Raw genomic sequence first — 21,014 nt, 5'->3', positions numbered from 1 at the left:
GTAGTCTGGGCATTTTGTAAACAAGAATACGGGTACTCTAACTTGGATATCTTCCCCGATGACATTTTGAATGAGACATCCCCCCCCCCAACTCAATTTTCCGTTAATATTCTCGCCATATTTATATTTTTCTTCAAATTTAGTTTTGCCTGTGTCTACGTAAATTAAGGAGTATGTTACATTTTGTTCTTTTTCTTCGTAAGATGCTTGCATTATACGGATTCTTTTAATGCAAGCCTGCCGGATCAAACCCTGAAGTTGGTTCTGCAGAGAAACTCACAAATTTTAACAATACTCTTCTGTTTCTATTTACAAGGTAGAAGAGAGAAGAAAATTTTTTGTCTTATTTATAAAACAGAGAGAGAAATTTTTTATATAATGTATACTTTTATTTTTCATTTATTATTGCGTTGATTTTTTTTCATGAGATATAATATATATTAAACGGAGATAAAGTGAAAAGGCTGTTAAATTTTAAATGAAAATTAATAAAATTTAAGATGTTTCTTAGTTTGTATTTAATATATTAAAAATAAATTTTATAAATAGGACCAAATAAATACTAATTAATGCGTTGGGGGGGCTATGGAAGAAAGCTGGGGAAGTAAGTGAGTGCAAAGAAAGTACTCATGTTTTTCCTATAACTTAGTAAGGGACAATTTATTATGCATTATACAAAATAGTCGCATCTAGTTTATCCCTAAGTACTTTAGAAAGTAAAAACCTGCTTACGCTTGAAGCTTTCATGCAGGAGTAATTTTTAGCTGCTGTATTTAAGAATCTCATTATATATTCATCAAGCTTTCATATAGCCTATTTGTAAACTAAATTATGGGTATAAAACGTGCCTGACTTTACATTTTAAGTAAAACGAGGAACCAACATCTGTTACGTAATATATAAGCCAGTTGCTGTTTATTTCCTCTCTTTTTTTTTTTTTTTTTTGAAAATTGCATCGTATGGTTGTATTTTAACAACATAGGGACGTTCATCTAGTTTTCAAATGCATTCCAGCTTATTTGCAGAATAAAATACGCATGTGAACTGTGTTTCACTTTACAACAAAATAAGCGGTTTGCATCTGATTTCATAGTAATGTGATAGTTAAAAGTAATTCATTGTTATTTTAAGAGGATTGTATCATGCCGTTGAACTTTAACAATCTCAATACATTTACAGGGTTTTCGAATACATTTTAGGCTTTTAGCCTATTGATAAATAAAATAAAGATGTGAACGGTGTCTTACTTTATATTTCAAGCAAAATTAGAGGCATGCATCTAGTTTTATTATGAATATGGTAATTTATGAGAGTTAATTTTTATTTCTCCTTATCAGAAGATTGTATCATATAGCTGCATTTTGATAACTTCGATATACATGCTCAGTTTTCAAATGCATTGCAACCTATTGGTAAAATAAAATATGCAAGTAAAACGTGTCTCGTTTCGCGCGCTTTTATTAAAATTGGGTGCTACATCATCAGATTTCATAATAAGCATGATAATTAATGAGAATCCGTTTTTATCTCCCCAGTACATCCACTGAGGTTTCAGATACATTTCAACCTAATCATAAAGTATAGATGCGAAACGTGTTTCTTTTTACATCCTAAGCAAAACACGAAGGATGCATCTTGTTTCATAATAAATACGGTAATTATTGAGAATCCGTTTTTCTTTCCTCCTTCTCGAGGATCATATCATGTAGTTATACTTTGTCAACCTAAGTGTGTTGACCAATTTTTCAAATACGTTTCAGCTACAATTAATCTAACAAACACAATAAGGGTGAAGGCATATTAGATTACATGAAACTTGCATATAGTTGTTGCTACATAAGAAGGGTAAGAGCATGTAAAATCACAGATTTGAAGAACAGCACACATATGGATCCAAATAGCCATTGCATCCTCATACCTAAAGGATATAAGTTGCTCATTAACACAAGATTAATAAGTAGCCAAACAAGGATTATATGAGAGGGATGAAGCAATGGCAGAAAGGGCACTGGAAGAGAGGGTGTGCCACAATGAGATGCATAGGGACAAGGCTGCAGGAAGCGCGAAAGAGGAAAAATCTGGCAAAGCTTCTGAGATTATGGAATCTCAGTGTGAAGGACAGAGGCTGCACCACAATATTCTCGAACGAGGCTGCCCTATTTCCCATGCACGACCACTTGTAGTTGTCCAGAATGATGCCACCTCCCAAGTCAATGGTTGGTCTTAAATCAAATACAGTTGACCTTGTTTGACTGTTCCTGTAGAAAATGAGCCCGCTCTGCAAAATCAAACACTATCAGTGGAAGTTTCATGCGTTCGTTGGAACATAAAAAGACAGGGAGAGTAAGGAAGATATATAGTTACTGAGACATCATAAGCTCGTTCCCATGGAGGAAGGAGGGGCAGTTCTGAGTTATTCAGGAGCCAATTGATCAATATTTCAAGATCCATGGTGACTGGCTTGCAGCCTATAAGATGATCTTAGAGCTTAGACCTGACTTGGAGTGGCGTCTATGAGTCAGGCTCAACGGTATTTATAGGGGAAGCTGGAATCAAAGGTGCAGTGTATTTAATTTATAGATACTTCTTATGACTTTTTTTCTAAAAAGGAAAAAAATATTTTGTACTCTGGATAAGAATTAATTAATGGTTCTTAAATTTCATTAAAGTTTTAATATGAAATACTACTTCCCCAGCTCATTTTTATAAACTTTTTTTTAATGAGTTTTACTTTTTTATAAGCTATATTTTGGAGATCTCTAAATATTTAATATATTTTTTATTTTTATCCATAATTAATTATAAATGGTAATTCATTAATAATAGATACAATATTGTGAGAGGTTAAATATAAGATTTAGTTGACTGATTAGAATAAATTAAAGAAATAAGTTAAATTAGTTATTTGTAATAAATAAGTGTTATCTTTCCTAAAATATCTTTACTAATCAAGTGTATTGGCTTAAACTACCATTATTAGAAGGATTACCTTGAGTAAAAAAATATAAATATAAGAAACAAAGTAGATTGGAATCTTATAGTTAGAATCAAAATAAAAGTCAAATAAGATCTCATATTAAAGATCAGAGTTGTATAAAAGGAAGTCACAAACATGTTTCCAGATGGAATCAAAGGACCAACAGTATGATCAAAGGAGCGTGAAAATTTTCATTTATGACCACATTATTCTTTTTCAGTGCATTAATCATCATAAATTCCAAATTCCAAAGTACTTGTAATAAACAATTGTGATTCTTCTAATATGATCCTCATTCTTAATACCTCTTAAATATAGAATTTATGTCAGATTATAATAATATTTATGACAAGTTACTGAAAGTGTTTTTTTTTAAAAAAAAAACTTAGGTCAGGTCTCTTATTGCTGTTATGTCAAATTCTCCAATCACACTTGGTCATATATGTTTTTTTGTTTCATATGAATTTATAATTAAATATTATTAAATGTTAATATTTTAAAAATAGGATATATAATCACGTGTAATTAGAGAACTTGACAAAATAAATATAAAAAATCTAATGTAAGTATTGTTCAAAATTTTTATTTAATCTATTTTAAAATAACTTAAGAATAACGCTTCCTACTCTTTTAGAAGGGTTGTTTTGAAAATATTTTTTAATTATAGCTGTTGACTAATTTTAATTTTCACCTGCATTCACGTAATTTAATTAAGAAGTATTAGTAAAAAATATGAAAAAAAAATTCATTAAAAAATCGTAATTGCAATCGTTAACTACTTGAGTTACCTATTAGATTTCCAATAATGAACTATAAATCACATTATAGAAGAAATTGTGGTCACATGTGCAAGTTGCTTTGCAATAATTATTGGGGTATTTCATCTTTTTTAAAAGAAGTGTTCATCGTGCAAATTTTTAATATGTGTTCTTTAAGTACGGTTTTTTTTAAAATAAAAAGTTGATAGTTTTAATTAATGATGGAGATGAAAAAATTTTCAATTGTAAAACAATTTTAATGTGAGATTGGACTATTGGAATATACAGGAAAACTAATCAAAGTATACTTCTGATAATCCTATTTTTTTAAACACAAAATTTCACAAATCTTTGCATCTCTTAAACGCTATCAAACTGACAATATGCGAATGAAAATTTCATTTTTTAGGCCAAAGAAAGGAAAAGAATCAAAGATTGCCTCTGGCCTTCGACCATTCGCTGCATTAACTATGAAACGGCATTTTTTCGCATTTATTAGCGTTTTCTTTCATTTGGCAGTTAATGCATGTAAATTTGACTTCTTTTGCCATTGATGCATATGAATATGAGTAATTCCAGCTGTAAGTGATAATTCATTGATTGAACTAAATCTGTAAAAACTCATGTAAATTATACTCCCTCCGTTATTATTTATAAAAATATTTGACCAAATTACGCAAGGAAAAATGTTAGTAAAAAATATCATGATCTCCTATCCCTTAAAATCAAGTGTTTACAGGAAACTGAGGTAAAAAATATTAAAAATAAAAATTCCCCTTTTCTTTTTCCGTTGATTCAAGCACCTCTTAATTGATACAGATAATTATCGTGCAGACACAACTTTTAGCACCGCTTAAAATTTTGAGAAAATCGTTAAAAAAAATTAAAAATTTACAAATTACATATAGAGACCTATTTGTTGTGATTTGCTTATAAATTGTTATGAAAACTTATATTAATGTTGTAATGGGTCCCTATTTACAATTTTTTTTTATTTTTAAGGTCTTTTTTATATGATTTTTCCTAAAAGTTTTAATTTTTCATACGCAGAACAAATTCCTGCTGGGAGGGTTCGGTTGAGAGCTGGCAGCAAACGCAGCGAATCAGAGAGTGGCACGTGCATGTATGCATTAAATTGGGAGAATTGTAATAAAATTCTAAGAACAAAACATAATTATTAAAGAAGCCCTAAAACAACAGTACAGAACAGCATATAATATGATAATGATAATTATAATTTTCAGTATTTACTTATCATTAGAAATTTTTTTATAGTTATTTTCTTTGCAAGTCACCTCATTATAATCCTCGCCTTTAAATTTCAATCACAATTCAGCCTAAGCCAATGCTGATCACGTGCTCTTCTCCCTCCTCCTCCGTTAGAGAATGTCAAGCCATGGCGGTTCTGTACTTCTGTTGCGTGTAGCTGACTCCACAAAGCTCTAGTTGATTTGAATATGGAGACGGCTGGCAGATTACTGCAATGACAATCATTTACCCTTGTTCTCAGCAACAACCTTCATTGTGCGTGTTTGTATTAGATCAGATTTAGGGGCATTAATGTCTCTTCCTACCGTTTTCTTTCATTACCTTGTATTTTTATTCATATACTCTTCCGGTCCTAAATATAAAATCTTTATACATACTCGTATATAAGGGTTCCGTTCTAAATATAAGATCCTTAAACATACTAATATATAAGGGTCTTATATTTAGAACCGGAAAAATATTAAACTTAAGAATCTAATCATTGACTTTAATTTAGGTCGTATATTGATGATCCGGTAAGTTTGGCTACGTTAATCAAGGCGCCTCTAAGTATCTTTCCAAGGTTTACTCTGAACATAACAAAATAGCATGTCTGAAAGTCAGTCTCGTCTTTGATACTACTTCACGCGGTATTTTTCAAAGCATTAGATCCATCATTGCAATTCCCAGATTGATCTAGTTATACTACTTTTTCCACGCTGGAGTATACTGTGCACCAACGGATCAAGCATTTTCTGGCTACAGAACCCACGCCTTTACAATTTTACTTATACTCCTCTGGTTTTAAATATAAGACTCTTATACTAGTATGCATAAGAGTCTTATATTTAAAATTGGAGGAGTATTTATTATCAATCAGGCACACCTAAACTTCTCATCTAAACCCAAATGAAGTTTTTTCTTGTCTTCTTTAAATGTTTCCTATGCTTTTTTTTTTTTTTTTATTTGGGTGCCTTTTCGTTTTGAACCATTTTAACGTATTAAAAAATAATAGTCTGAAACTGCTTCTTGCATGCTTCGTCCCAAAGCCATGTGCATACCTTCTCATCTGATCCGATCCACATATTGCAATCATAGGACCCCTCATCATCCAATCAGATTACGGTATCAGCTTATTATATTCTTCATAAAAGTTCCAAATCATATCACTTCTCTTTACTCCAACTGAAATTCAGCGATGCAGAGAATTCTACGCTTTCGCCATGTGAGTCTGTCTCGGTTCCTGAACTTCCTATACAGCTGAGATGGCCACATTACTATGTTTTCTTCCCCTCCTCGAAGCTTCGCCTCTGTCACTCTGCTTCTCTCCCCTCTGTAACCAGTAAGTCACTGGTTCCAACTTCCTCGCTCTCAATAATTCATCAAAAAATTATAACTTTGTCCCAGATACTTCCCCTTTAAATATCCCATTTATTCTCTTCTGCTCTGTTTTCCCAACTTGCCCACCTTTAGTGTGATCTGGGTTTTCAATGTTTTATCAGCCTATTTTGAATCTACCAGTTTTAACTGTCCTTTTTGTCCCGGAGCCACTCATGCATTTGGATGGTGTATTATTCATTTATTTCTATTTTCATTTTTTTAATATGCTAATCAGAAAAACTGTACCTGATTAACTTCCATTCCTCGCCCACTTCAGCACAGCTGAATTCTAGCTAGCTCTCTTTCGCTGTTAAATGTGCCAACCATGCTTGTTTTTAAGTTCCCTCATTTCCCATTCGCTCATGCTCTCATCTTCACCAATGTTTGGTCCTTCGGAACACTGTCATTGTAATAGACATGAGTTTTGAACATGGTTGTTTGATTAATGTAGGATGTTATGCTTGAAAAAAGTGATCGGCCAAAATAATGGGTTGTACTAACTCTGTACACGCACTTGGCAAGAAGAAGAAGAAGACAAGTATCCCTGAAGTGGTGGTTTTTGTTCCCTCCATCCGATTCCCCCTCCAATCTGATCTTCATAGGGCGCTCAAAGGGCTAGTTCCGGGGGATCTTGCTGACAAGTTCTCTTCCCTTCGGAATCAGATAGTGCTAGTGGCTGAGGACACTGGTGAGTCACCTCTCCCACTCGAATTCACTCGTTAGCTCTAGTTTTGTGCTCTTTTAATATTTCAACGGTCCTCTGTTCTTCACTGGTTTCGTGATTTTTATGAAGTTTAATTGATTCTTGTAGGGGGATCTGCCATAGCAGAACTGCGGAGAGCTCTGAATGAATACTTGGCCGTTCTTGTTGGGCTTACTAAGAAAGGTTTCAGAAACTTAAGCACATCCCTTGCTGCTCCTTTTTTGCCTTCCTTACCTTTCTTAAACGGGTTTTAATTTTCTCATCTTGCAGAGTATGGTCTCGAGGGATTAATAAAATTCAAGTGGAAAAATTTCCAGGATGGGCGACAAGTATGGCTGTCATCCCAAAACTTTCATCATTATTGATCATTTTAGCCCGTTTGACCCGAACGATCAACTCTAACTTGCAGGATAGCTGTGTAGCAAATGCCTGGTTTGAGGTGCTTTCCATAGTTCATCTTATGGCTATGCTTACACTGTCAGAAGCTGACTCGTTATTGATTCCGAAGGACCATTCAGGATCCGGAATAAGGGTTGTATCTTCAGGTTACGCTTTAATACACAAAACTATAATTATTCCACATTATAGAAGGCCGACAACGTGAAACCAGAACCTGTTTGTGCTACCAGATAGCAAGAGGGAAGCAGTGGATTTGTTACTGAAGGCATCAGGATACCTGCAGTTCTGTGTCAGGGATCTTCTCACTCGAATACCACTTGAAATTAAGTGCGTTTCTCTCTAGCCTCTACATTGCAAGTTTACAACCAGAATTGGAGATCTTTTAGACACACTATTAAGCTTTTTCTCAACACAACATGCAGGAAAATTTTACCCCACGGTTTGCAGGATGGTGTATTAGAGGCTTTATACATTCAAGCACTTGGCCAGGTACTTAAAAACCATCTCCATGCATACCAAATAGCATACCAAAATGGCCATTAAAATTGTCTAGTTGAAATCATGATACTATGAACATGGTTCTTTTTCTCTGCGCGCTTCTGCTAAGATGCAATCATGGCATAAAACCTCCCTTTCTTCACTAAATAATAATCTGCCTTATAGTTTTTGTTATAAACAAGGGATGCTTATAATCGATCATCTGGATGACAATTCAGGGAACAGAAATTCAGCTTGGCCTTGCTGTTGAATGTCAGAACGCAACTTTGTCGGTGAAGAGAAGGTTGGCATGTGAACAACTGATTTATTTTAGTCAGGTCTTCACCTCCAACCTCCGAATACTTGCTCATCATTAGACTTCTTAACTCATTAATTTTATTTTGTAATACGTTCAGATTATCTCGCTAAAGTCTACTGATACATCTTCCCCCCCACTGATATATCTTCTAACTTCGGTTAATTGGAAACTTTGAAGAGCAGGCTTATCAGTGCTTGTTGGAATGTGGCTTCAACCAAGATTATGGAAAAAAGCATCTCCGGTTCATCAAATGGAAATTCCTTGAAGCCAAGGTTAGTAATTCCATCAACATTCAATAAAATCCAATAATTCGGATGATTAAATACGTGGGTGGCCCATTTTTATAATGTGGCGTCAGGCTGCAGCCTACTACTACCATGGCCTGATTCTCGACAAGGATAATGAACCGAGCAATCCCGTTGGTGCTGTGTCTTGTTTTCTTGCTGCAGAAGAACTTCTAGCTGAGAGCAGGAAGGCCCGCTTAAGCTTTTGTGTTGCAGCTCCAGTGACCAGGTTTTGTGTGATCCTAAGATTTTGTCTGAATTTGTTTTCCAGAAGACTCTTTTTCCTTAAAATGATTATCTCTCTCTTTGTGAAGGGCTGCTCCCCTCTGGGGTGCTATGAAACATTTACAGCAGAAAATTCCTGAAGTTGCATCGAGGAAGTCTCAGATGTATGGCTACCTCTTGGAACAAGAGAAGTAAGCAGCTTCGTTTGTTAGAATTTAGCCTAATAAATGCCTTAAATTTCTATGGAAGATGAAAGCGATTGGCTCACATATGATGCAGGGGTCTCCAAGAATTGCCTGAGCTACCTGATTTTCAACTGTCATTGAGTCCAGATGACTATGAGCTGCCTGAAATAGATGCAGTATGGGATAGTGAAGGCTGGGAAAGTCTAGGACAACCTTTGAAAGAACATCTTAAAGATAGCGAAGAAGATGAGGTTGAAGCCGAAATTAATGATTTTGAGAGGAATTAGAGACACAGATTGTGAACTGCCACGGAAATCTCCAGTTCGATGGTTGGTTCAGAAGCTTACCATAAAATTGTGGAACGCCTCACTAGAGATAAAGTTGATACATCAAGCACGAATGAGTTCCTCAAACAATTTGTCAATTAAATTTGGTCATACTCACCAATGATCCAAAAATGAGTCTCGTTTGCCAAAATTCTTAATCAGTCTCACTCATGATGATTCGTTCAAGGTTTAAGAAATACGCAGCACGTTAAAGTAGGCAACCGGAGCTTTGAAGAACGAGACCAGTTTTCTCAGCTTTTTGGGTGACTTAGGGGGTGTTTGGGAAACCTAAAACCATGATTTCAGGAGTACTTTTTCGAGGTAATCTCCTTCACATATTTACTTCGTAATCTGTAAAAGCACTTTTGAAACCATGGTTTTGTTTCTATCCAAACACCTTTTTAGTCAGGATGGAATTTCGTGTAAACGACCACATTTCCATGCAATAATTGCATTTTTTTTTACCGCGTGATGGAGATGATTTGGCGTACAGAGCAATAAATAGATATGGGTATGTTCATGTACTAGTAAGCACACTTATCTTTCTATTTTTTTGAACAAAAAACGTGTGACGCTTCTTTTCAATTTTTTGAAAAATACATATTAAATTGACCGAGGAGAGGATTATATTTAGATATCTTAAAGATTATAAAAGTAATTTTTGAGAAGATTGCAAACAGATTGCAAATAAGGAAAATAATTACTTCTCCAGTCCCATATGAAGATAAAACTTTTGTATTTACATATTCACGTACGGAGGGCGTATTAATTTATTTTATTTTTTTGGAAAAATATAGGTAGATCCTTTGAAAGGTCTAGCTTTCATTTAAAATTCCTCAAAAGTTCTTACAACCAGTGAAATCAGAACCCTCCACGGGATCAAGCTTTAAGGGAAAGTGGATGACTTCTTTTGGTCCTTTCGGTAATCGGCACTAAGAAAATAACGAATGGATTGGGGGGGGGGGGACAAAATCATGTTTTTATGACATATTTACGTGAAGTAGTTTGCCTCAATTTGTAAAAAGACTACTTTTACCCGAACACCTTATTAATAGCATATGCACTTTATGCATGCTGACCAAACAGAGCCAGGATGAACAAATTACTCGGAAAGGAGATGAAATTTAACTGATACATATAGAAAGATAAATATATATATATATATATAAAGAGTACTTGATAAGTAGCGATTAGAGTGTATATGCAAACGGCAAGCGATAGATAGATACAGATATGATTAACGATATATACATAGAGAGAGAGAGAGAGAGTTAGGTGGCTAGTTGTGAGGAATAGGAGAGGAAGTTTGAAGGAGCCAAAAGAGTGAGTCCTAAATAGGCAAAGAAGGCCAAATAGGAGAGCGAGAGGGAGACCGCATTGATTCTGCAGAACTTGGCCACCTTGTCGCATATTGGGTCCCATCCCATATGCGATTCTCCGTACTGCGCCACATATCCTATCGCCGTTCCCGCCGCACACCCTCCCATCATCAGCACCATCATCACCTGCAATTCTCTTCATCAACCACTTCACTGAATCGTCCTTTTCATCACTATTTAACTATAATACACAAACACACATGACTTACAATATCATGCAAAAACAGTTAGAAACAGTACTGCCTGCGTTGTGGTATTGCCCGGCGTTTCTTCAGAAGCCGAATCACAATCAGAGTGGCCGCGGATGAGGCACACACTATAGCGTCTGCAGCAACCAAGAATCTGCAGGAGAAAAGAAGGAACGAGTTTTTAACAGACCAGGCCAGCGTGAAGGATTAGTTAATGGGAAGGTTCGTTTGAGATTGGAATAATTAAAATGATACTACTTGAAGGCAGAAGAGTAATAAAAGTGAGCTTGGAGCTGGATCATGAAGACGGTGACGGTTTGGGAGTTAGTGACTAAGAGTGCAACGGAAATTGCAGTAAACAGAACAGCTAGGCCTCTGAGAATGTGCTGAGCCTTGAAGAACGTCATGTTTTGCGGTGGTGGGGTTGGGCTTGATGCAGCGACCGCCATGAGCGAATCAGCTTTCCACTGGTCAGCCATGTCTCAGCTGCTGAGATCTCCAAGATATGGAGAAGAGTACAAAACGCAGAAATAAAAAGGCATGAAAATGGAGAGGCAGGGCTTCTGGCTTTATAGCAAGAAATGAGAACTAGTCTGAGTCCCCTGGGGGGGGGAGGGATCGCCATTCATGGCTGTGGGGCCGACTGATTCAATGTTGTGAAGAAGATGACAAGGAAGAAAATGTGATGTTGAAGAATTGCAAGTTCCAGATCTGGCATTATGCCCAAGATATGGGGGCAGCCTATCGGTGTGCATTGCTTGTAAGCCTCAATTGACTCCAACGCCCCAAACACGTATGCTTAGGCCCTACGGGCGACCAAAAAATGCTGAACATGACCAACAACGCATTCTTGCTGAGGGATACCTATCTCTTAACATGTTAATCATTTGCTGCTAGTTAATTGTCAGCAAATATATTTATTAATATTACTTGTTAGTTTAAAATGATAAAATTGTTCAAATATGTGAAGAAAGTGACTCGTTCCAAATACTTTATATGTATAAGGTATTAAAAGTTCAAAGCACAAAATAAATCGTTAATTGTTTTTTCTTGACAATTTTGTAGCTAATAAAGATTAATAAAATTAATGATGAAAATAGTGCTACCATCCCTTGCCTTTTTTTTTCTTTTTAGTTATTTGAATAGTCTCGCTTTTATGACAGGAATGATTTAAAATATATAGTTGTTATATTTAAATGATACATTAGGAATTTATAAACAGTCTTTTCTATTTCAAAGCAGAAATTATTTAAAAAGAAAAGAACAACTAGTTTGAGCAGTAGACTGAACTTTACATCACTTTTTGATATGTGATTTTTTTTTTGTGAACTAAATTTTAGAAAAAAAAGTTTGGCTCACCCACTATCCAAAGATACATCAACTAACTCTTAACTCCAATCCTATCCAGCATTATAGATTAAACTAGGATGGGGGATCTCATTGTTTACGAGCTGAGATCTTGACTTCAAAGATGTCTTCCCTAGCATTGTGATGTGCTCCAAGGTCGAACCCCTCCCTTTGTAAGTGTGTCCAACTCTTTTGCAGTTGAACTCGCAAACAAGGATAATATGTGGTATTTTGTGATCGAGATTGAACAATCTTCTTTATTTTTTGCATGAGACAATGGGAAGTACAATTTCGTTCTGCACGACGTTACATAATATCACATCTCAATTAGGCACGAGATTGAATTATTGTCAGCTAAATTTTTGTGATACTTGACAAATTCTTATTCCAGTGATGAGAAAATCCCTGTTCCTCATTCTCTCCATTTCCCTGCTTCAGGGCAATTAGCACTTTGAAACTATCGAAACATAGGATTGGCGCAGCCTATGGGTAACATTTCCTATCACATTGATTACGTGTCTCGCTTGTCATAGTGACAGCAATGAGATAGTCAACCACAATGAAAGGCGAAAAGCTTGAAGCATTGATAGATACCATTGAAGTCAGCCACGTTGATGACTTGGTCTTGATGTGATGCACACTTACCACAACAAGGCAGATCCCCATTCTTTAATATATCCGATTTCCGAGCTTCAAGCAAGTTAAGAGGCCACTTTCACCATACTGTCCATAATACTTCAACAGAGACGAACCACTTCGCTGCTATATACTCCCTCCGTTTCTTATTATAAGAGACAAATAACCGAAGTACGTTGATCAAAAAAATAGTTAAAATTAGTTAAGAACAATTAATATGTAAAAAGTATAATTTTTTTTCTAAAAATGCCCTCATTAATAAGGAGATGGAGCATGAGAGAGAACAATTAAATTATTAAAAGAAAGAGAAGTGGGAGGGAGAGAGAGTGTGAGTTGGAGATAATAAATATGGGTAAAATAGTAAATTAAAACAAAAAAGTAGAGACAACTTGTAAGTGTCTCTTATATATAGGAACATGCCATAAGCATCAAATGTCTCTTATAATAAGGAACGGAGGGAGTAATAAAGATCAATTGGTCCCTTTTCCACTTTACTTGCTCAGCAAAACCTCGCGCTTCTGGAAGCAAATTTTTCTAAGAAAAAGAAAGAGATTGGAGTTTCCTGTGAGGCGGTTGGGAGCAAAATCTGTTGCTGCCTTGAAAACGTCTTCTAGTCATCAAGTCTATTGTTTGAAATGTCTAGGGTTGGCACATTTCTGTTTAGCATTATTGTATTGCGTGCCCATGTGGATTTTGAATACACAGAATTAAAAGTGTTTATTTAACAAGCGAGAAAAAGGAAAGAGAGACCAGTCAACATAAAGATGGATGCAAAAGAAAATGATCATCCCACCTTAAAGCACGAGACATGACTGAGTGTTATTACTCCATATATGTCGCGTGCTTGCCTCATTGGCTAATGGCTAATGGCTAATGACAAGTTAATTATGTAATCAAAAGGCATGGAACTGTTACTAGTAAAGTCTGAATTGACACGCGGCTTTCCCCCTTACAAAAACATTCATTTCAACGCTACATGCAATTTCTAGTCTTTAAAAAAACATTAAATCAGCCTTGCGAGGGAAGGTTGATCATGTGAAGTGGCATCATAATAACTGGACACTGGAAAATTCTAATCTGTTATTTCCTTAAAGCTTGACACTGACACTTTGACACTGTACTTTACGGATTTCAATGATATTCAAGGGCTTTAATTGTTGGCCCAAAAAAATGTATTTGGTTTTTAAAGTATTCATGGTAGAAGAAAGCTTGGCCCATAAGAGAAAAGCCCAGCCCGGACGAGGGAGAATCACTTCAGAACTGGACAAGGGGCCGAAGATTTCGGCGATGAAAAAAGCTGTCAAACTCCCGATCACTTATAGAAATCAACCACCAAATAGTAAATTGATTAAGCTAGTTAAGTTTCTCCTGAGGTTAATTTATATAACTCAATTTCACTTGCATATTTTCTAGTGCATCACGCCCTTGTGTAACGATGATGGCGGAACCCCCCCCCCCAAAAAAAAAAAAATCGGCACGAATATAGAAGACAAGGCATTTTCCGTGTTAATGGCTTGTATACATTATCACGGGAATGAGATTTAGGTATAGTTTATTATATTATTGAAATAAAAGATTAGCAAAAATTGAGAATATAGAAAGTATGCACTTTTTAAAAACAGTTTTATCACGACACGACCCTATAATTGGAACGCACATTGCCACATTTGTTATATTCTTTATTCATGATTTCAATCATAAATATGAAAAGAATGTGGGACCGTACGTCAAAAGAAGAAGAAGAAATCTACGCAACGCGAAGTCGTGAACGTCTTGGCTTTCGCTTGTTCGGTTTTCACTGAGATTTGCAAAAAGGGATCGTCTAAGTTCGAAGCCAAACTGGAAAGTCTGATCCAAGACGGGACACGTTGGGGGTTGATCATTTTTTCCCCGGTATAATTTAAATTTCAAATAAACCAGCCTATATCTTTATTTGTCTAGTAAGTGTGCTTGTTTGGCGACACAAAAAAACTAACCAAAGAACAATGAAAGGGGAAAAAAAAGAGTAAAGATATAAAGGCAATTTATTCAATAAGAGAAAACAAGTACAAAATTAAAAAGGCCAATATGCTAAAATTGGACATTTTAAACAAAATCTAAATACACCAAATTGATCGCTGGTCGAGCATGAAATAGAAAAAATAAAGAGTTAAATATATTGACATCCCTCTATTTTAGTTAAATTACAGAAACTTCTCATCTATTTTGAAAATTTATATAAACCTCTTTTAAAATTAAAACGTATGTTACACAAACCTCCCTTATACTTTTAAGATTTTGTTTCCATCCATCTAAGAAACCGTTAGTTGGCTGTTAGATTTGACTTTCAAACATTTATTTTGACGAAAATATCCCTATTTAACATAAAATGTTATTTAAATATTTATATCTATAAAAAGGTAATTTTTGATACAACAAAACATAGTTATAATACATGTATTTTCAAAATTTTTAATATCTTATAAAATTTTTAATTTTGATTATATTATAGAATTATATAATTTTAATTCTTCGTAAAATATTAAAATTTAAGGTTTCTTTTAAATAGGCTAGAAAATATTTTGAATACTTTTTTTTCATCATATAATATAAATTATGTAAGTTTAGAAAATTATATAAATCAATTAAATATATAGTTTAAATTTTTTTAAAAAACTGCTGCAAATATTTATAACCTATTTACAATCAAAGAATTAATCAAATTTCTAGTCAATTATTTTTTTTACGTTTGCATTAATTAAATTACTCAATTTTTTGGCCCAATATGATGAAAATATTAAACAAGCAACAATTTGTAAAAATAAAAAATAAAATTAAAGTAAAGGAGCAAATCTTAAATTCTTCAAAATAGTTTTAATTAAAATTTAAGAATTTAGTATTATGAACGATAAATTAGTAAATAGAAAGTATTTCAACATAAATTTTAATTAAAAAAAATCATCTTTTTAGAATATTGTTAACGAAAAGAGATTCGTATAATTAAGATAAAATACAAGAGATATTAAAGTATTTTATTAAAAAAAACATAAAGACGCACTTTTGCTTTTCCTGTTTAACTGGTATGAAAATTTTAGACAGCGGTTTCTGCTCAATCTAAATCAAGAACAAGGTGCTTGAATGATTCCTTATAAGTGATATTATGTTGGGCATGACAAACCTATTATACGTTCAGGTGTTAATTTAGGCACGTCAATTATAAGATGCCTCCCAAATGCCGTGACGGGAATCAAATCCCCTTTTTTTAAATAAGAAGGTGTAGTTCTTACCGTTGAACCACAATCGATGGGTAGATGCACTTTTGATTTTATGAATGAAAAACGAATGTGTCGGATGGGACTTGTTAGATATCAACGTCAAGGAAGGTTTTGGAAGATGACTCTTGGGGGCGGGGGTCAATCTGTCTTCTCTCCTTTGCCCCTTCCCATCTGCTATGCTTGTTTGCTTTAAACTACACGGTTTTACTATGGAAAATTGTCGAGTGACACTTTTTTTTTTTTTTAAAATAAACATCTAACATCATAAAATATTTTTTTTAGTGTCATTTATTATTTTGAAATATTTCTTCAGTACTATCTATTTTAATATAATTTTGGGTCCAATTTGAGCTCTAAAATATTTGTTATAAACACTTAGTATCTGACAGTTAGCACACACATAGTATCCTAAAATATTTTTCAGTACCAATGAAGTAGCGTTTGATATGATATTTTTCAAATATAAATAAATGGCTAAGATGCCTTTATATCAAATTTTTAAAAAAATATCAAATTTGTCATTATCAGTGTATTTTTTGTTATTGGCTGTTCAACACTTACCATTGTTAATTTATAACTTGTTAATAAATAATTTGTTATTGTAATTGTACTTCTTATTATTTGCTGTTCAACATTTGTTACTACTGGTTCATGATTTGTTAATAAGCTTTTTTATATAAAAACATTTTAATTATTTAACAATATTTATAAAATATCAATTCCTCAAAATTTTGAAATCCGATCCTTAATATAAGATATTGTTTAACTTTTATTTTATTATAAATATAAAATCATAATCTATTTTGCCTCTCATATTTATCCATTTTTTCCAAAATAATCCTTGTAGTCTTTACATATTAAGTGTTCAATCAAATAGTAGTTCTAGTTAATAGATATGATTAGTAAAGATATTTTAGAGAAAATAACACTTAATTATTACAAATAACTAATTCAATAAATTTTTTTTAAAATAAGTTTATTACTAACTCTTATATTATTAAGAATGGAAAGTAATATTAAGTAGCTGATTGGAAATATCACATCAGTCGCGCTGTCCAGATATTAAGTTCAACGTCTTATGGGAGTCGCGCTGTCCAAAAAACAAATTAAGGACAAAACTCCACAGGAAATAAGAAACCGGGAAATTTGCCTCCGTTTCTTTTGGACCATTGGGAAATTGTCAAACATCAAATGATGATACTGGAAGAGCCAGCGTGTCCATGGATCCCTCCCCGCCTCCCCCTTTCCAACTATATATTGAACGATATTATATATAGGTGTGTATATTTTAAGCGGTCTGTCACCCTCCGTCAACTAAGTAAAGCTCCTGGCAGCTCAGTTTGATAAACTGTAGAATCATTGTCTTATCATTAATTAGCTGTATTCGATCGTGCTTCATACGCTTTTTTCGAATCTGGAAGAACAGAGCCATGGCGCCCCTTGCAGCTTCTGTATTCCCGGGCGGTTGTCCACCGTGTCTCCGGTACGAGGCGACCTCATCGGCCGGGAGGTTCAAATCTAATCGGATACCTCTTGCGAACTGGCGATTGGCGGTGTCGGTGGAAGAGGCCACTCGGTCGACGGCCACGGGGATATTGGAGAAGCGAGGAGAAGAAGAGGGAATGAGGGTGGAAAGGGCGGTGGTGGAGGAAGGGAGTGAGTGGTGGGAGCAGGCGAATGAGGAAAGGAAAGGATGGAAGGCGTACTTGGAGGAATCGGAGGAGATGATCAGGCCGGACGGTGGACCGCCTCGCTGGTTTTCGCCATTAGACGTTGGTTCCCGATTCAATAATTCTCCCCTGCTGCTCTTCCTTCCTGGTTAGTACCCAACGATTGGGGACCACTCCCTCTTTAGTGTTTGGTTTAACTTGTTACAATTTATGGTTTTAAATGTTGCCAAGTACCTTTTTTATTTAGTATGTTTTTAATTTTAATTTTTGAATGGAAGAAAAAGTATGCTTGTATGCTTTTGTTATCTTTTTTTTTTCTAATTAAATAGTGAGAATGACAAATAAAAACTTTGAAAATGAGAGAATTTCAAATTAAGATTTGTTATAAGATTTGATAACTCTTAATTTATAAATAATAACAAATTTTTGTGAAAATATTTAATGTGAAATTTTCTAATTTTTATGGGCTTTTTTGTCATTTTCCAATTTAGGAATGTAAGTGGCGCCTGTTATGATTTAGTTTGCAATCTTTCTTTTTTTTTTCCCCTGGAAATTTGCAATTAAGTTTTATGTTAAAAAAGAATTATACAAATTTTAGTTGTTTCTGGAGAAGCGCTGGTGCCTGATGCGCATGTTTTATGTACACGTTAGGAGAAGTATACAGGATCCCTTCCTGGCCGGAAAAATAAAAAATAAAAAACAGCAGAAGAAGTATCGTATCCCTAGTAGCACTTTCGAGTCCCTAGCCCTAGATTTTCCCTTATTTATTATACATAAAAAGAGATGCGGTTTTGCCGGACATGGATTTGAAAAGGTACAATGATAATATGATAATAATAAAAGAAGGGTAATTGGTCAGACGTTTTCAAAGTGAAAGCAGTGGCTACTGGCTATCGTGCCAGGACATGTGCTTAAGCAGATGCATTATGGCTTGAAGTGACCCAGTGCTTTGGCAGTTTCCTTGCTTGGATGCCGTATGCTATTGCTTGCTCTATTTTTATTACAGCAATTTTTGCTGTGAGGGTAAATATTAAATATTTTATTAAATAATATTTTTAACTAATACATATAATTAGTAATGATATTTTGAAAAATATAATAACTAATTGTTATAAATAAATAACTTAAGAAATTTTTTTAATTTAATAAAATTAGTCAAATAATTTTTATATTAAAATTATGTCCTAATTATAGGAAGAATTTTTATTTTCTTTTTGGTCCTCTAAATGTAGGCTGGTGATCATTATTATGTGGTTTTCACATTTGTGAAAACGGGTGAAGTTTTTTTTTTAAAAAAATAAACAGCAGCGTAACAGGGTTTCTTTTATAATTCTTATTCAAATTATATATAATAATTTTGAGGTAAAGAACAGTATTTCTCAAATTCTATATTCATGCCATTCATATTATTCATATTTCTCAAATTCTATATTCATGCATTTCATAGGCCCACACTGTTTTTCTGATATAAAAATATAAAGGTTAAGGGGATAACTTTTCATATGATGTCATATATATGCGATAAAAACAAGTACCTTTATTAATGAGATTAAATTAATGTTATAACTCAATAATCGTAATTTTACTTTGAATCTTATTTTAACTTAGTCAGTTGGGTGGTGGAATGCGTATTTATTCCTTTTTTTTTGGGGGGGGGGGGGGCGGGGGGAGTGGAAGGGCACCATGGTGTGTCGACTGGCGGTGACCATATGTGGCTTTCAAGGATACGTAGAAGTCATGGCCTAAAAGAGGATGAATAGAAGTTTATTTTGATTTAGTTCAACCTAAAAATTAAATTAAAGAGAGATATTTAGTTCAGCAAATAGATTTCCTTTACGTATGTCATTTACAAGCGTTTAGTATTATTGAATATTGACCCACTTTAATGAAATCAAAATATGAATTATGACAAATGATATTCATGAAAGTATGCTTACGTCATAATTAATGTTTTAGGGATTGATGGCGTCGGTCTTGGAATGATCTCAAGTCATAAGAAGCTGGGAAGGTACTCAAAACCTTCATGTTATGATTGGAGTTCACTTTGTAACTGACCAGACAAATAATTGGAAGCCAAACTGTTTCTGCTTGCTTCTTGATGTTACTCTAATAATGTTATTTATGCTAACTGTTTATGAGAAAAAAGAGATAATTTGTTGACTGGTTTGTGAGAAATATTCTTTCTTTTCCTGAATGAAGGATTATGACATATGGTGCTTGCATATTCCGGTTATGGATCGAACACCATTTACGGTCCTTCTCTTTTCCCCTCGTCTCTTTATAACATGTCGTTTTTCACTGACTTTGCATATTGTCTGTGTCTATTCCCCCGTTGGTTATTGCAGAGCTTGTGAAGATGGTTGAGAGAACTGTTAGGTCAGAGAATCAACGCTCGCCAAAACGACCCATATACCTTGTGGGTGATTCTGTAGGAGCATGCCTTGCCCTGGCTGTTGCTGCCCGTAACCCTGATATTGATCTGGTATTAATTTTGGCCAACCCAGGTAAATTTTAACCTCCAACTTCCTAAGATGTAGCCAAAGTTTTATCTTTTTTGGTTTTGTTAATCATCGGCAACGAATAGTCAAATCAGGACGATAATTCAACACCATAAGCATGAACAAAAGTGAGAGCTGTACATCAGGAAATGCTGAGTAAGTTGCACGGTGAATTGCAGTTCTGTTGTGTGGTATATGTATACTCATCAGTAAAATTTAGTTAAAGGAATGCCAGGGGAAATGAAATGAAATGATGAAACTTATTGTAATTGGTAGTGTTGTTGATCCCGAGTTTTGTAAGAACAATATACGTGAATGTCTCTGCCGCACTGTACATGTCAATGAATGGATGACCACAAATACCTAACTGTTCCTCACCCAAATGCTCATTTTGGCAGCTACTTCATTCGACAGGTCACAGCTGCAACTTCTAACCCCATTGTTGGAAACTATGCCTGGCCAAATATCTCCTGGCCTGCCTTATTTTCTCGGTTTGATGGCAGGTTTGATTTTTGTTTCTCAAGTTATAGTATTTACTTGATGTCCATGCTAGATGCGTGGGTTTATTTTCTATCCCGAAAGCTACATATGCCTTGAAATGCGGGACAAAAAGAAAATCTGAATATGAAAAGTAGTTTTCGCCCCAGGCACTGAAACTTTTTCAAAGCCAATCATTTTACCATAGATCAAGCACCAACATGGCGTCTTTCTCTTTCACCAAAATTAGGAAAAAAAAACTGTCTTTCTCCATTTATGCCTTC

The 21,014-nt window shown here is 34.5% G+C and overlaps 2 protein-coding genes and 1 pseudogene across 2 annotated transcripts; 2 read left to right on the top strand and 1 right to left on the bottom strand.

Moving 5' to 3' along the window:
• The first annotated feature begins 6,849 nt into the window (after positions 1 to 6,849).
• On the top strand, positions 6,850 to 9,526 carry LOC114752766 (uncharacterized). Its single transcript, XM_028941468.1, has 11 exons — positions 6,850 to 7,051; positions 7,175 to 7,249; positions 7,337 to 7,403; positions 7,481 to 7,611; positions 7,696 to 7,792; positions 7,888 to 7,954; positions 8,182 to 8,280; positions 8,444 to 8,533; positions 8,620 to 8,774; positions 8,860 to 8,961; positions 9,050 to 9,526. The coding sequence occupies exons 1-11, from the start codon at positions 6,850 to 6,852 to the stop codon at positions 9,240 to 9,242; spliced, it is 1,278 nt and encodes a 425-aa protein (XP_028797301.1). The 3' UTR covers positions 9,243 to 9,526.
• Positions 9,527 to 10,329: 803 nt separating this feature from the next.
• LOC114752765 (CASP-like protein 1F2) lies at positions 10,330 to 11,395 on the bottom strand (annotated as a pseudogene).
• Positions 11,396 to 17,344: 5,949 nt separating this feature from the next.
• On the top strand, positions 17,345 to 20,756 carry LOC114752764 (acyltransferase-like protein At1g54570, chloroplastic; the record flags this gene model as incomplete). The annotated part of the gene is made up of 3 exons (XM_028941467.1): positions 17,345 to 17,903; positions 20,101 to 20,259; positions 20,652 to 20,756. Coding segments are annotated over exons 1-3 (652 nt in total), but the record flags the coding sequence as incomplete, so codon positions are not given.
• Between the last annotated feature and the right edge of the window lie 258 nt (positions 20,757 to 21,014).

The sequence above is a fragment of the Neltuma alba genome, unplaced genomic scaffold, assembly GCF_004799145.2.
Source record: "Neltuma alba isolate B1F8T4 unplaced genomic scaffold, ASM479914v2 tig00007536_pilon, whole genome shotgun sequence".
In the NCBI taxonomy this organism is placed as follows: domain Eukaryota; kingdom Viridiplantae; phylum Streptophyta; class Magnoliopsida; order Fabales; family Fabaceae; genus Neltuma; species Neltuma alba.
Note: the sequence above shows the minus strand (reverse complement) of the source record. Positions and strands in the feature narration are given on the sequence as shown.